Source organism: Triturus cristatus, chromosome 10 (assembly GCF_964204655.1).
Source record: "Triturus cristatus chromosome 10, aTriCri1.1, whole genome shotgun sequence".
NCBI lineage: Eukaryota > Metazoa > Chordata > Amphibia > Caudata > Salamandridae > Triturus > Triturus cristatus.
In genome coordinates, this window is record NC_140593.1 from 197,990,355 (window position 1) to 198,007,751 (window position 17,397).

A 17,397-nucleotide genomic window follows, 5' to 3' on the forward strand; every position below is an offset into this window, starting at 1 on the left:
CACAACTGTGGGGATTGAGGACTGTTACCACTGAAATCATGTGCCTTGTCTTACACTTTCTGTACTTGATTCTCAATAGTTTCAAAGACAAGCAGGCACTGGCTTCTCGGGGAGGTTTGTGTGGTGGTACTCAGGCTTAGTAATCAATGCGACCCACCAAGCAGCACAAATAGACCAATATCCAGCCTAGTACTTCTCTTTGTATAAAAGCAAGTACTTTATTACACAGAAAAAATAGAATTCTGCAACACATACAATAAAGCAAGGATGCCCGATTTACAGGTGTGAGCCTTTATGCCTCAAGGGGCCTTTTCTGGTAAGCTCTACTACTCCTCCACTCCTTTCCGTGGGCTCCCCTCCAAAGGCCCAGAGTTCGAAGTACTGGCAAGGGTAAAGCTTGTGCTCCTTCCCCATGGGCTCTTCACACTCAGTCTCTCAGAGCTAGGCCCTTTTATTCTCTCACCCAGTTTGTAGTAGCAGCACCAGGCCATGTTCAGCCCTCCCACAGCAGCTGAACATCAGCAGTAGCTGGGAGCTTCGAAATGGCACACCAAATATCAAGGGAGCTCTACGACATACTCATCTGTTCTAACCCCTCTTTTCAATGTGCTAGGATTTTTGTTGAGCTTCAGTCTTGAGTGTTATATCAATTAACACTATAGAGGGAGTGGGGCGGCTAAATACAACACATCTTTCAAGTCCTCTTACAGTCCTTGATAGAAAGCTATGAAAAAAAAGTGATGGATGGAATGCTTGAATTATTAGACACTTGTAATTACTGGGTCCGCATCCCAATCAGTCTTGATATTGCACACCATGCCCTGCCTCAGTTTGCACCCAGCATTATGCAAATCAGTCTTGATCCTGCTCCAGTAGGAATTGTTCAGCCCAAACTGTCAAGCCAGTTCTCTGAACCAGAACACAAGCAACCCAAGACTGGTTTTGCTCTGATTGGGGCTCATCTGTCAGGGTCAGCTTGTTTCTGAGGGCTCATGCAGCTCTGGCACTCCCATAATGTTTTGACATATAAAATCTCTTGATGAGATCCTGAAGCTTGCAAAGTATGATAGTGACTGCTGTGATGCAAAAAAGAGGAAAATCAAGGAAAAGGTGATGGTAGCGCAGACTAAGTACGTTCAGAAAGGTGGTAAGTAAGGAGGGAACTCTTTTATAAGGTCAGATCCTGGTTTTGAATCTGGTGTTGTTGCTGGTAAAAATTCAGATATGCAAGGAGTTGGTATACAGAGTATTGGGTTTCAGTTTATGCACACTGAAAGTATTGTTCCAGAGGGTAGAAGTAGAGGGTTAGACAATAACTTGAATTATGACAATTCTAATATTAGCTTGCAAAAAATTGCTGCACTATGCCACATTTGTGGGGAGCTTGGACACTTGAAGGGAGAGTGTAGATACAATCCAGAAAGAGAGCAAAATCAGTTGCAAATGATTCTACAAATGGGATGATCCAGTTATCAGTCCTGCCCAACTGGCCTCTGGGCAGAACATGCAGACTCAAACGCAGATCGATGGAAGCTTCCCTTACGCCCTAATGATGCATCATAATATGCAGAATAAATTATAGAATTTTCAACAAAATCCTGGTTTTCAACAAGCTCCTTTAGAAACTACAAATTGCAGCAAGATTTGCATAAACACGGCAACTAAGAAAGATGACAGGCAACAAAGCTCAGCACCTAAACTTGCTGCATTGCATTTGTGACCAAGAGAGAGCAGAAGAGTACCATATCTACAGATATATGATACTCTCCTCCCCTCTCCCTAGCGTTGTCAGTCGTGCACCCCTTACACACCTTTGCACTATAGTGCAAGTGCGTGAGTCTAGCATACATTTTGTACTGGAAGGGTATGCTTCCAGTACAAAATACAATGCTTAGACTGCTATGAATTGGGGTTATATTTTGGAGCAAACCCCTGTATACTTTTGTTAGTAGATAAGGTTTTGCATGAAAAAGCAAGGGTGGTAGCACCGGAATTCCCATGTACCACCCAATCAACGCTCATCTAGCACAGAGTAACACAAAGCAGCACTTTGCGCTGATTTGCCTTACTTTTAGGCAAATATCCAGCTCAAAACAAGTTTTACGCTGGGAGGAATATCCAACAAAATGTTTTTGAACTGATGTGGACCACTTTTGTGACGCGTAGCTAGCACAAAATGTTTAGAAATGTGACCCCAGAGTTCCTAGAGGACTTAGTCAAGCCCAATGACTGTGCTTGGAAGGGAAGAAGTACATCCGTGGTGCAATCTTATAGAGGTAGACCAGAGTGGCCTATATGTAGAAGGTGAGTTGACTGGTCACCCAGTAGAATTTTGGCAAATATAAGTGCTACCTGCTCCACGGTTAGATCGATGGAGGTTCGCAACCTACCCCTCTCAGTAAAACAAATACAAGTTGTAGGCATTAGTAACAAACACATCACTGATAAAGTATCTGCAAATGTCCCTGTAATAATTGCCTCAATGGAGGATGACCGTCAATTCATGATATTTGATACAAATCCTGTTAATTTGTTATGTTGTGATTCGTTGAAAAAATTAGAATTAGAAATTCAAATATATATCCTAGACTTAGAATAGAACAGGGAAAAGAATGGAGTTGTGTGCATGAAACATGAGAAGTCTAAAAATAGAAAAACATTGGAAATTATTAGAAAGAAGGAATGTAGTTATAATTTTGTGGGCAATACTGAGTATACGGAGGGTGAAGAGCTGATATTTAGCGGAATTGTTATGCATGTCGAAAGACTACTTAGTTTAATCTGCCTAGTATTTGAGGGGGGATGTAGGAAACTGGGTCTTTGCTTTCGGGAGGTGAATACCATTCTCAAGCAACAACTATACTTAGTCAAGAGGACTTGTCATAAGGACTCAAGACACAGACTGCAGGCACCAAATGGTTAAGACAATAAAATGTCTATTCTCTAAAAGATCGCAAGAGAGTGACACGCAACTTTGCCTGTCACAAAAGAGTTGCACAGCCTGATACACTTTTGTGAACGAAATAACCACGTACTCAATAGTGTTCTCAAAGTTCATCCATTTTATTCTCAATGTTTTTCCGTCACGTCGAAGAAATAAAGTTTTTTCTTTTCACGCATTTTACTTTGCACAGGAATTGCCCATCTGGGCCTATTCACAAGCACATATAAACTTCATTCCTCCATCTTATACAGTTCACCCAATGCATTTCGGTTATTTATAAACCTTCTTCAGGGGTATCTACAATGGTTTAAAGAACATGTGTTAATCACACACAATTAACATACCAACTGAAAAATAATTTTTTTTGCCTCTTAACCCGTGATGTAACTTGGTCCTCCATTCTAAACCAAATCAATAAATAATACCACCACAATAACTCATCACCCAAGTTCCCCACAAAAACCTGCAACCACATAAACTCCACTACTACAAACCCCACCATATTAACTCCCTTGAACCACCTAATTGTGAAGACCTCCCATGCAACAAACATATAACCCTTCTTCTCTCCTTTCCATCAAACAAGTTCCCAGATATTACTCTAAACTTCAATAAGGAGACATTACAATTCCCAGTATTTACCTTTAACAACTTGCGATTTCACCCGTGTCATATTCTCCCCATGAACCAACATGTTGTAGTGAACACGATCTCCCTCTATCATTCATTTTATTCAAAATGTTGCCGTCCCTCCCTCTATTCAACTCGTGTCCCATGGTTCACGTGCCCTGCCTTTCCAAACAGAAATTCAAAAAGTGCCTTTAAAAAAGAGAAGAAATAACGTGCTGCCCTCAGTTTCACTAAACAACTACAACACCCAGAATCGCGTTCACCCTTTGTTCCATCTTAACGAAAAATAAACAGCACTCTACGTGAAAACCCAATGTTATTACACAAACATCTGCAATTAATGTAATTTAACACATGGTATTTCGTTGTCCTTAACACCGAAAATCTTTGACGTGACAAGGTTACTTTTAATGTTCCATTTTTTCTTTTTTCTTTGTGTGGGGTGCTGCCAGGGTTGGTACGGCGATAATTCATCCATTTTCAAGTAAACTTGAAGCACACCCTGTTTTGTCCAAACGTTTCTGTTAATCATATTTTTTCAAGTTTGGTGTGTATGCACTCTTTCAGCGCTCCGTTTCTTTAGCGCAATACAAAAACATCACAAGAGAGTGACACACAACTTTGCCTGTCACAAAAGAGTTGCACAGCCTGATACACTTTTGTGAACGAAATAACCACGTACTCAATAGTGTTCTCAAAGTTCATCCATTTTATTCTCAATGTTTTATCCATGTTTGTCCGTCACGTCGAAGAAATAAAGTGTTTTTTTTCCACACATTTTACTTTGCACAGGAATTGCCCATCCAGGCCTATTCACAAGCAGGTATAAACTTCACTCCTCCATCTTATACAGTTCACCCAATGCATTTCGGTAATTTATGAACCTTCTTCAGGGGTATCTACAATGGTTTAAAGAACATGTGTTAATCACACACAATTAACATACCAACTAAAAAATATATTTTTTTGCCTCTTAACCCGTGATGTAACTTGGTCCTCCCTGCTAAACCAAATAAATAAATAATACCACCACAATACCTCATCACCCAAGTTCCCCACAAAAACCTGCCACCACATAAACTCCAATACTACAAACCCCACCATAGTAAGTCTAATTAACTCCCTTGAACCACCTAATGGTTAAGACCTCCCATGCAACAAACATATAACCCCTCTTCTCTCCTTTCCATCAAACAAGTTCCCCGATATTACTCTAAACTTCAGATCGATACAGATAGATTAAGTGTATATAAATAAAAAACTAAATATGACATTGAAAAAATTGTAAACATTCTGTAAATGTAAAGACATTTGAAATTGGAGGCTGAAAATTAAATTAGTATCCTTAGGTTGATTCATGGAAGCTGTGCAAGTGCATGAAATAAAATATAGCATGGAAAATGGGTGCCTAAATTGAATTTAAAACATTCCAACCTTTCCATTAAAATTAAATTTTTGATTTTTCTTTTAAATTGTTTGTGAATTAAATAAGATATTTCATAATTTGTGCATTTGTTTGATGAATACTTGTTTCTGTATTTTTTGCATTATGTTTTGAGGTTCAAATAGTTGAAAAATGCTTTTGCCAGGGCCCCGGGCTTCCACTAATGACTCAGTAGCAGTCCCAGAATTCCAAAAGTGATTTAGTGGGAGTTCCAGCAAGGATTAAGTGGGGGTGCATAGAAGTCAAATGATTAATAACCTCTGGTCTATAACTTATATTTAGATTATTTGAAATAATATAGAGTGGGGCAAATTGTAAATGTAAAAAAGAAAAGACAGGAGCAAAGAAAGAGAATTGAGATGAGACAGAGGTAGAGGATATCAAATCTGAACTCTATGATGAGCTGAACATCTGGGAAGAAATGAGAAAGTGACTTTATAAATTTTATTTGTTTAGTTAACATGGATGGGTCGCAAATAGTTCAAATGGACTGTATTAAACATAACAATGTTATCTTAGTTGGCATAGGAAGACCACAAAATTAATTTACTGGCCTAGCTTGGTTTCATTGAAATATTGAATTGTGCATTCCTTTTAGGATTTTGTTCACAGTGTTTTTTTCTTTAATTCATTAAATAGTCAACATGTGCCCTGTTGTGTGGAGCTATTTATTTCACTGTAGGGATTTGTGAGCATGTGGAAGAGACTTTCCTGTCTTATCGTAGGAATGCAAACAATGTTTCAACATTCAAGGTTAATCTCTTCATTAGTAGGACTTTGTCCTGTTCATATTTTCAAGCAGTTATTGTTTAGCACTGCAATAACATTTCCACGTGTATGTAGGTTAAAAGTCCTAATTGACTTTTAATTTTGTGGAGGTTTTAGAGTTTTATGTAATGCAACTTCCAAATGATGCTTGGTTTGTATTGTGGCGATATTAATGGTTCAAATCATGGTGCAACTTCACACAATGGTTAGGTCTTGGATTTCTGGTGCTATAGTGACATGAGTTGTTGTATTTGGAGTGTGTGCCAATGCACTATTCCGTACTCACAGAGACAAACTTCCTGATAGACTGTTATCTGATTTCATACTTAAAGATTTTTAATGCTTTCCCATATTCCTTTAGAGACATTCTCCATGTCAGACAATTGCTTGACTTTGTCTTGCACATCTAGACTTTTGGTGAGGAATGTAACTTGATTTCTACCAATGTACCTAAAATAAAGACAGTAATTAGGGTAGTTCCCTGACAAATGAAAAGCCAACATGCTCCTGTATCTCTTTTATCTTGTTTGAGAAGCTTGTGATCTATTTTATGAGTCCAAAATAAGCAATCTGGCATTATTAAAGTCATAGGCGTAGGCTTTTGGTATCTCTAAGACACTTTCATATATATGTAAGATGTGGCAAACTATGGGCCTGATTCACAAAGGTAAAGTTAGACATGTGGTCTAAATTTAGACCATTCGCATAAGTTTATGACTTTGGGAATTCACAAAGGGCATTTACGAGTACTAACTTTATTTCTGCCCCGAGTACAGACATAAAGATAGTACTCGTAAATGTCCTTCGTGAATTCCCAAAGTTGTAAGCTTACACGTTTGGTCTAAGTTTAGACTAAATGTCTAAGTTCACCTTTGTGAATTGGGCCCAAAATGTTGCAGAAACCCAAGGCACACAAATACAGCGTTTACTGATGTAACTATTGTTCATTATTATCATTTGCTCAACATGAGGAGGAAACACTGTTTCAGCACTATCGAGATTAATATCTTTGACCTACTAATAGGAGGAAGGTCTCCACAGGATCATTAGCCACTATTTATCAGCTAAGAATATAATGAAACAGATGTCATTGTTATATTCTCGAGCTAGGCCCATGTAGCGAAGCAGCTTATTTCTTACATTGTCCTCACAAATATCATTTCCAGCTGTGACCATTTGCACATATTTGCATGCTTGACAATGTTGGATTAGTTTCTGTGAAACTAAACTTGTTTTTACATCTAGCTTCACACAACATTATCACAAATCTCTGAACATCATGCAGAAGATCTTGTCTCACACTATGAACAAATGTCATCAACTATCTTGATGCAAGGGGCTACAGCGATATCTACATATCCATAACAACACAAGGCTGCTTTCTACTAGAAAAGATGCTCATCCCAATAGATTAGTAGAGGAGGTGCTTATGCTGACCCTGAGGGTCCTTGCATGCTGAGGTCCGATTTCTCACGAGGGGTGTCCAGTTCATGACCATGATGTGGTCCTTCAGTCTATCCCATCAGGTAACGGGAATGGATCGTCCCTTGGGGGGAATTCTTGGCTCTACACCTACAAACCCTCCAGGTACACTTAGAGTAGAGTTCGCATAGTAGGAGTACGCTAGATCACTGCCTTGTTTTTATGCCTGCATAGAACATGGTTTAGTACAATGGTAGAACTATATCTACTATTTACATTTTTGGTGCTCATAATCACGTTTATCTGCTTCTGTCTACTAATCATTGCAGCACACCTATTTTATGTCCCACTGTGCATTCTCTGTATATTTCTCTGAGAATAAGTAAGCACTAGTGACTGAGCGGAAAATTCTGTACTGTGTCTACAATCCCTGAGAAGACAGGGTTGTCTTGTTCAGTGATTGCCAGAAATCATTCGCTCCATGGTAAGGTTACTGGGGCTTGCGGTGGTACAGTCAGCTAGCTGATCTATAGGCCAACATATCCTACGGGGGTGTCCAGAATCAGTCTTGACACCAATCCCTTAGTTTAAGTTGTCCAAACAGTGCGCAGGTCCTATGAATTGGTAGGAACTACATGACATCATATATTGTACATGGGTTTTATTGAGTTAGTTAGACCAGGTTTCTTTTAATATTTCCAGCCACATCTTTTATGATAGAGCATAATCTGGGAGCTTCTGCCTCGCTTAGCTGTTATGTTAATGGCTAAGCCGTGAGTAAGTTCTTAACACTGAGCCTTTATATGGATGGGTGTTGATGGAGGGTGGTAAATTTGGAATATGCTCTATTGGTTTCATGTCTTGCAGTGATTGCTCTCCAACAACAAGGATAATGTTGTGTTGTGTAACCTGGGGTTCAGTCTCTTTGTCCTGACTGGACAATGTACTGGTAGCCTCAGACTGTTCAAGTTGGCTATTTTCTTTCTGGATATCATCCACCACATTCCTTGTCGCGGTGAGGTTGCTGCCCGTGGCCAGCTGTGACTGGTTGTTGATGTGTTCAGTGACAGAGTCTCTGCTTCCTAAGAGACCCGGTTCAGGGGTCACAGGAGGCATGTCTGAATTGTTTTTTTGAGAGCTGTTAGTTTGTTTGATGGGATCAGGTTTCAAAGATGTTGGGTACACCGCAAATTTGTGTAACATAATGGCATTTTGCCCATCCTGTGAGGTAGGAGAGATTATACCTCTGCCACTGAGGGACTGATCTCTGTCCTGGTTATCAGCTAGGATCTGTTTAGTGGAGGCAGCCTTATCTTTGTCTGTTTGCGTTTCTTCAGAGATTGCAATTTCTTTTAATGGTGACTCCATTCTCAAAAAAGGACTAATTTGGAAATGACCTGGCAAGTACTCTAAAGTCTTTTGTGACCTGACTGGTCTCTGCCTCTGTACTATGTCTGCTTGGGCAGAATCTCTCCCAGCTGTAGGTTGGGCATGCATCATTTCATCCATTCTGGTGATAGTCTGGATTCTGTGATCTTCGGTACCTGGAGAGATGGAGCGGGAAGATGATTCAATACTGGTGTACTGCTCAGGTGTTACAGTTGAAGGGAGCAGATATGTGTTGTCATAGTGGACCTCATTAACTTTGGTGTGATTTGAACTTGCATTTGCTTTTCGACCAGAGGTGGACACTGGATAAGGAACATGTCTTTTGCCCTTGCCATGGTAGATTTCTACAAATGGGGGCCTGGAATGTGACCTGATCACTGGCGTCATTAGTGTCGTTGGTGCCGTTGGCGTTGTTGGTGTCGTTGGCATCATTGGCATCATTGGTGTCACTGGTGCCATTGGGTAAATGAAGTCTGGTGGTTCCACTGTATTTATGGGGTCAGGCCTGATAACACCCGGCCTTACTTTGACATCATAGTTCTGCAGCATTGGGGCAGGTTGCCCATGACCCACTGGTGTCTGTGTTGTCAGTAACTGGTTATGATGATAACTAGTTCTTGGATGATGGTATTTGTTTGCAGGGTTTAGAGGAGATTTTCCAGTCTTGTCCAGGTGCTGATTGTGAGCATGAAGATGATTTTCATACATTTTCTGATTGTGATGAACTTTTGTGATCTTTTCATCCTCTGTGTCAAAGAGATTCAAAACTGGAGGGGCTGAGCGTGCTGTGGGTGGGCCTGCAGCACTATCATTGGGGCGCTCATGGCTATTAGTGCGGTAACCTTCCAAAGTGAGCTTAACTGGTTCAATTACATATTTGAAGCGAAGATCAGATGACTTTGTTGACTTTTGTTCGTAATCAGTAATTTTATAGGATCCAGATTTTAACCACTCTGGCATAGTATCTTCTTTTTTTTCTTTAGCTCTTGATTCTGTGGAATAAATGCAGAAGAGCAAATGAATTACAGCAGAACACCTATTAAATGCCTCATTTACTGAATTTGGATACCCTTATATGTATTCAGACAATTGCATTCGAATGCACCACACCCTCAATGTGTAGGAGATCACCTTAGAATATATGAGGAACACATAAATCCACCAGCAAAGTATTATGAAGCACAGAGACAAGAGGGCTAAACGTTAATATTTTTAACATACATTAGTGGGCTCTTCAATCCAGACATCAGATGAAGGTTTCAACCGACTACATAAAAGATTATGTCACGTGGCCGATAGGAACATTGTCGACATAACTAAGTTGGCATGAGTACAGCAACCATGATGCAGCTTTTGAGCACGCTACTACATGGCTTTATTTTTGCATGACTGTTTATGCCGTTCACATGAGAACTGTCTGCTGTGTTCATTCTCTGTCTGTTCCTGGAGTTTAGTCTGGACATTGCGAGCAAGGTTGATAAACAATGCCCCTTGTTATTCTGTTCTGATCAGGCCCTAGCACTTAGACATAAACTATAATTGTGTCTCGGTCAGATCTTATTGTGGACAGGAACGAGAGTGTGAGCGAAAAGGTGTGTCTTGTTACCGCGATTCCTGAGAGATCCGGGAGCGTTGTGTTCTGGGGTGTCTACTCATTTGCAGCTTCGGGAGTGTGTAGGAGAGCGAGTGAGACACTATAGCTAGTCGGTCCTGAGCTCGTGGGCACTAAAGTGGTGGGAAGGCTTAGCCCCTAAACACCAAGGTCCCATAATCCTGTGCATAGTTCTGTGTAGGTGCAGAATACCTGCAACAAATATTGATTTCTTAATAATATGACAGAACCACAACACTCATTCATTGGAAAAATAGCTTGATAAGAAGTCTTTTCAGAGCATTAGATTCCAGTAGTGCAAAAACCTATGGCCTCTTACTAAAATTATATTTGGGGATGGTTAATAGCAAAGCATTACCAGCTAACACATTAACTTTGTTATTGTAAGCTGTGTTTTAAGAAAGACATAGTGGATTCATATAAAATATTTCCAGGCCTTAAAATAGAATACATGTTTGATCAAAGTTAGAGAGAATAGTTTAACTCTGCATCAGATTTTGCAACTATCTTCAATGGATGAGATTTTGAAAACATCCATAAACACAGCATACTCATTGTCAATGGAAGTCCAAGCCATGGCCCATGTCACTATCAGACTTCGGATAGGTAGTGGCTACCATGATGAATAGGTTTTGTTTTGGCTCTGTTGTCCATGGGACCACTCTAAAATAGCTCTGCAATCTGAGCCTAGTACACCCTTTCTGCGCTTGACTCTAAGGGTAGTGAGGGCAAGCAATCAAAGCAGCCTCTAAAGAGAGATAATGTGGTGAATAGAGACTCAGAACTCAAGTCATCTAAGGAACAAAGGACTATTGGTACGAAACATTTTAGCCATCGCAAACAGCCCGAATCACAAAAGCGGGACGAATGTGATGGCAAAAATGAATTTTTTGATGTACATACACCCATACTGCGATTTTCCAGAATTGAGTGTAGAAATCACTATTTGAAAGGGGCGTGTTTAGGGCATCCCTTCCAAATAGCGATTTCCAGTATTATGTATCAAGGTTTTTCGACTGAAATGCAGTTACAAAACCTTGATATTTTACTACCAACTCAAAGTTGGTGGTGATGCAGTCACAAATTGGAAGGGGTCTCCATGAGCCCCCTCTATCCCTTTGTGAATGTTGGAAAACATTTGAGAAGGCAGTGATCCCACTGGCCACTGCCTGCTCCTAAACAAGCATTTGCGATGCAATCGGTCTCGCCTTTGGGACCTTATATGTATTTAGCTATGCAGCACATTAGCCTGGGTGCTGAAACTTCTACTGTTCTTTAACATGGAGGGAAAGTAAGCACCAAACTGTGTGACACACCAGGTATGGGAACACATGGAGAGAAATATTGCCTTTCAGTGGGAAATGGTATAGTCCAAAGCTCTGTTTTTAATATAAAATCAGGGCCTCGGTGGTCATATCACTGAAAATACAAGATTTGATTTTTTTTTTTTTATTGTCTAGGGGTGCTCGTGTAAGACCATTTCTATGGGCTGGAATCTAGAGAATGCTAAAGTGATTCTGGTATTTTACTGACCTCTGCTGGTTGTTTTCTATCAAAAAAGTTAAATAGAGGCAGTTGCCAGAAAAATTTGAAAAAGAAAGTTCCTCAGCAGAAAGCCATTCTGGTATTTTACTGACCTCTGTTGGTCGTTTTCTTTCAAGACAGTTAAATAGAGGCAGATGAACAGAAAAAAAAGTCCAGAAGCGGAAGCAGACAAGTCCTAGGGCTTATCTCCAGAGCCCACAAAGTACAAATACATATAAGTATATAATAAGTAAATACTAAAGTATATACAAGAGGTCTCGAATGCTCGACCTAAAAATGAGAACAAAAAATTTCATTTTTATTGTTGAAACGCATCCCGTTTTCATTTAGTGTTGTAGCAATATTTTATTGTTTTAAGAGAGTGTACAGGTCATTTGCCTACATCCAATGGCCAGCGAAGAGAGGGAATGGGGGAGGGTAGAAAGGGGATAGCAGTACATTTATTAACTGAAGATATCAATAAATTCAATTAACAAGACATGCCATGTCCATGTGCAATGTAATAGCACCAATGCTGTCCCAGAGCCTACTATGTAACGATTGAAGCATTAGTTGTGTACCTGCAGTAAGGCGCAAGATGCGCAAGTATATTGGGCAGGTGAGTTCCCGAAAGATGTTAGATAAGTATTTTAGGCAGGGGCCCCATGTCTTCTCGAACTTATGTAGGGATTGGCTTGCTATTGGTGTTTGCTTTTCCATACTCACCAGGTCCCAGAGTTTGTGTGTCCATTCTTGGTGTGTGGAAGTGGTGTCAGTTCCCCATTTTGATAGGAGGACTCACTGTGCATAGGGCCAATGTGATAGCCATCCCCCCATGAGAGCGTAGTGGGTATGTGAGTTGGTTAGGAAGCCCTAGTAAGATGTAGCTGGGAAAGCGGGGTAGCTCACTGTCGAACATTTGATCAAAGTCTGCCAGCACTTCTAACCAATAACGGTGTAGTTTGGGACAATGCCACAGCAGGTGAGATAGTGTACCGGAATTGCCACAGTGATGCCAACACTTGTCGTCAGACCCCTTCTTCCGCTTAATCAAGTGGGTGGGTGTATAGTACTAACAGTGCAGTAGCTTACGGAGGGTCTCCTGTCTGGTGGCGCTGCAGGCTGACGTACGAGCCCTATGCAGAATGCCCATCCATTCCTTATCTTTGAATTTGCGTTTTCATTCCGCCTCCCACCTTGTCTTCGCTGGCGAAAGCGGGGATTTAGCAGAAGTGTTAAAAAAGTATACATTTCTGATAGCAGGCATTGGTCATCCTTCCGAGACAGAAGCCAGCGCTCAAATGGTGTGAGGGGTTTGCCTGCGTGGGGTACCACCATTGGCTCGGTTACCCAGTGGCCGACTGCTGCGTACCGCCACCACTCCGAGTCTAGAAGTCTGAAATTCTGTTGAAGTCTAGGAAATTTCAGAAGTCCCCGTTCATCAAAAAGATCTCTGATGCGTTTGCAATTGACCTTTTGCCACCGGGAGTGTGTGGATTCGTGCATTGCCGGTGGGAAGTCTGTATTTCCCATAATTGGTGTAAGGGGAGAGATCGGGGTATAGAGACCTCTAGAAACACTGTGTGTCCCAGGCCTGAACCGTGGCCATGACCACAGGAGAGATGTACACTCCCGGATGGCAGTTCTTACATGGGAGCAAGGATATCTTCCAAATATGGATGCCGGCTACCGCCTGGTCCATGATGCACCAGTGTTTCTCTGTGAGAGGCCATTTCTATTCCACTGGGACTCTCAACTGCACTGCTTGGTAATAACGCGCTCGGTGGGGTATACCCAGCTCACCCTTAGCTACCGGAAGATATGCGTGCTCCCTTGCCATCCTGGCTTTCTTGCCACCCCAGATAAAGGACTCTAGCATGGATTGTAGTTTCCTCATCATGGAAGGGGGTGGTTGTAGCTGCACTACCTGCATTAGATATAGAATCTTGGGCAGGAGGGACGTTTTTATGGCCGCTTTTCATCCCGACCAAGCGAGGGGTCCCCCATGCCAAGACTGGATAGACGCGCGCAACTTGGCCAGTAGTGAGGAGTAATTCTGCGACAATTACCTATCAGTAGTGGAGAATAGATGGATACCTAAATATGAGATACCCTGTGTGGCCCATGTAAAGGGAAACATTTTAGCCAGGTGTGCCTTCTCGTCTCATGGAATAGTGAGGTTGAGGGCCTGAGATTTGGTGGCATTCATCTTGAACCCCAATGCCTCCCCGAATGCTGCAAGCTCTTCCAACAATGGAAGCAGCGACTGGTGTGGTATAATGACAGCGAGCAGCACATCATCTGTGTATAGCACTATCTTGTGTGCATGTTCCCCCATCTATACCCACTCGATGATTGGGTGCCCCCGAATACTCTCCACCAGTCGCTCCATGTAGAGCACAAACAGCAGTGGGGAAAGCGGGCACCCCTGTTGCGTACCTCTCGAGATTGGGAAAGTGGGGGACAGTGCACCGTTGACCCAGACTAAAGCTTTTGCTTCTGCTTAGATGGCCCAAACCGAATGGCAAAAATGGGGACCCAGACATAAGTCTAATGCACCCGGTTGAATGCTTTTTCAGCATCTACTGATAAAAGCAGTGTGGATGTCTGTGAGAGTTTGGTTTTGTTGATTAGATGAAATAGTCACTTTGTGTTGTCCCCGCATGTGCTTCCAGGAATGAAACCTGATTGGTCTGGATCCACCATGCCGGGTATGTAGTTGATGAGAATCCCTGTAAATATTTTAGCGTCTACATTGAGCAAGGATATGGGGTGGTAGGAAGCGCATTGCTGCAGGTCTTTCCCTGGTTTTGGTAAAACCGTTATAATGGCCATTTTCATAGTCTCCGCAACGGTACCCGTGGAGCTGAAGGAGTTATATAGCCAGGCCAAAATGGGGGACCGGTGCTCCGCAAATGTTTAATAAAAAGCAGCCGTAAATCCATCCTTACCAGGCGCCTTGTCCACTTGGAGCATCCTTATTGCCTCAAGGACTTTCGGTGAAGTTATATCTGACTCTAAATGTGCGGCTACGGATTCCACCAATTTTGGTAGGGGGGCCTGCTCCATATATAAGGCGCAGAGCGCGGTTTGTAGGTGGTCTGCCTTTTATAGTTGTGCATAAAATCGACCAAATTCCGTGGCAATCTCTGCATCTCGTGTCAGGAGGTGTTGGTTATGATCTACTAGGACTTGTATGCTGAGTGCTTGTGTCTGAGTATGTAGCCTGTGTTCAAGGGGCCTACCCGCCTTATTTTCCCCAGCGTAGTATCTCTGTTTTGTGTGGAGTAGTGCGTATTCCGCTGCGTCCATATCTAGGACCTTAAGCTGTTTCCTGACAATAGTTAGTTGGTGTCACACCTTGTGAGACCCTGTCTGTGCGCCTCCTCCATGCCCCTCACCCTCCCCTCTAAATCTGCGCACTTAACCTTTAGCTCCCTATTAAGCTGCATCACTATAGCTATGTAAGTTCCCCTCACTACCGCCTTAAGGGCGTCCCACAGAGTGGAGGTCAAAGTGTGCAGTGTGTGGTTGGTGGCTAGGTACTCTAAGATAACTCCCTGAAACTCTTTAATGGCAGGGTTATAAGAAAGCAGCTTAGGGTTAAGGCTCGACATCCTGGAGTTTTGGATATTATTGGGAAGACGCAGTGTGAGCGAGACGGGGGAGTGATCCGAGATAGAGGCAACCTCAATGTCCATCTGCGTCATCATCGGGAGTAGGGAATAGAGATTAAAAAGAAGTTGAATCTAGCATAAGACTGGTGTGTGGCAGAGAAGTGTATGTTCTTGTAGAAGGGTGTAGCGTCCTCCATACGTCAACCAACCCAGCGTCTGTAAGCCGCTTGACCCCCTGCGAAGTAAGCACTCCTGCCGAGTCATCCCTCTGCGGGGTCCGGTTCAGTGAGGCATCTCGTACTATGTTAAAGTCCCTCCCTATCAGGATATTAATGTCGGGTGTGGTGGGAATCTTTCCAGTCGTCTGGCGAATAAAGGGTTTCTGGTGGTGATTGGGTGCATTAACACATGCAACCGTGAATGTGTATTGGTGAAAAGAGATCCGCATTAACCCACTTTGACCGCATTCGCTTCCAATCTTTTTTTAGGAGGTGGGTCTCCTGTAAAAGGCATATGTCGCATTGTGTTGCCTTCAGCTGGGACAGTAGCACTATTCTCTTTGCTGGCGAGTTTAGGCCCCTCATGTTAAGACTAACTACCTGCACCATAGGCTAGGGAGTGTGCTGAAAGAGGTGGTGGGTCTAAGGTGAGTTGAGAGAGACACTCCTGTTTCGAGAATGTAGTTGGTCGAGACAGTAGTGCAGGTGGATGGTGCATGGAACATGTGTCAAAAAGAACAAACAAAGAAACATGAATAACAAATTCACCAATCGGTGAAAACCCATTCGTTATGTAGTAGGGGTCCATGTCATCGTCTATAAACATAGGTAGTCTGGAATGATGATGACTGGTGGAGTCTTCCGCGCTACTGTCTAATGTACAATCCCGAGTCCATGCAAATCCAGGGGCCAGGTCTGTGGTCACCAAGTGGCAAGGTCAGCTAGGAGCCGGCTCTACCCCGCCAAAGCCAGACTCTGCCAGGGGGAGCAGGGTTTGCAAGCTACCGCCTGCCTCCAGGTCAGTTATTCATCAGCTTCATCTTCTCGCTCAGGGGAGAGGTCTCCCTAATGCTCTCTGTCGTGGTCGGCCTGTTCACGCTCCTGTGGGGTTGAGATTTGGAGCGCCCCCGGCGGCCAGACCCTGGAGGGGATGCTGAGGAGCTTCGAGCTCCGCCCAATCACCTTGATCCAGGTTCAGTCACAGGATTGCTGCCGCCTACAGAGGTGTACAGGGTAAGCATTTTTTTTCCATATTCCAGGGTTTGGCAAGGCAGAACAGATGTCCACATTTGTATTGCACCCGTTTGTTCCTAAAAAATTCTGTAATTGGCTTTGTGCTGTGGTGTCGTTGAAGCATGATGAAGAAAAAGTCCCTTCAAAAAGGACTTGAGTTTGGTCACGCACTGCATTCATGATGAGCTCCTTCTGACGGTTCCAGTTTTCCTTTAAGTAAAACAGGTTGCATTAAAAAAAAAACTTTATTCAAAGACAATCACAGATATGGTGGTCAGCTGACTTCAGCAGACCACCATCCATCTGATGGTAGACATTCCTAATAGGACGCAAACTGCTACCTACCTCATTAATATTCATGAGTTAGGCGATTTGAGAACCATTAGGAATTGCAAGTATGAAACAAAGGGGCATATTTACAAGGCCCGATCGCCCCAGCATCGTCACTTTCAGTGGCGATATGTGCTTCGCCTTATTTGCAAGGCAGCGTTAAGCCACTTAATAAGTCCTTTCACGCTATACATAGTGTGAGAGGGGAGGGCAATGGGTATTATGGTGGCGTTCCTCCGCAACACCCATTGATTTTGACGCTGCCCCATATTTACAAGGGCAGCGTAAATATGGAGCAGCACCAACATTAATACCAGGGAAAACCTGGTCCTAAACAGGTGCAACAAGGAGAAATGTTTAATTTCTCCTCATTTTTGCTGTTTCCGTGTGTTCTGTGTAGTGCAGCACACATAGAAACCGCAAAAGGCCTTTGATTGCTTATGTGCGGGAAGGTGTCACTTCCTGCACATAAACAATCAATGAAC

General features: G+C 42.6%; 1 protein-coding gene across 3 annotated transcripts in view; it reads right to left on the bottom strand.

Moving 5' to 3' along the window:
* Positions 1 to 4,273: 4,273 nt before the first annotated feature.
* The window catches only part of LOC146789207 (uncharacterized), a 132,485-nt gene continuing 119,361 nt past the window's right edge, over positions 4,274 to 17,397 (bottom strand). The window contains exons 3-4 of one of the 3 annotated variants that reach the window (XM_085630026.1): positions 8,453 to 9,589; positions 4,274 to 4,473 (exon numbers count right to left, since the gene is read on the bottom strand). In XM_085630026.1, coding sequence (XP_085486152.1) covers positions 4,451 to 4,473; positions 8,453 to 9,589 — 1,160 coding nt within the window. In that variant the 3' untranslated portion in view covers positions 4,274 to 4,450. Of the gene's footprint in view, positions 4,474 to 7,870; positions 9,590 to 17,397 lie in introns of those variants that run through there. The other 2 variants (XM_085630025.1, XM_085630024.1) reach the window with 2 other exon arrangements.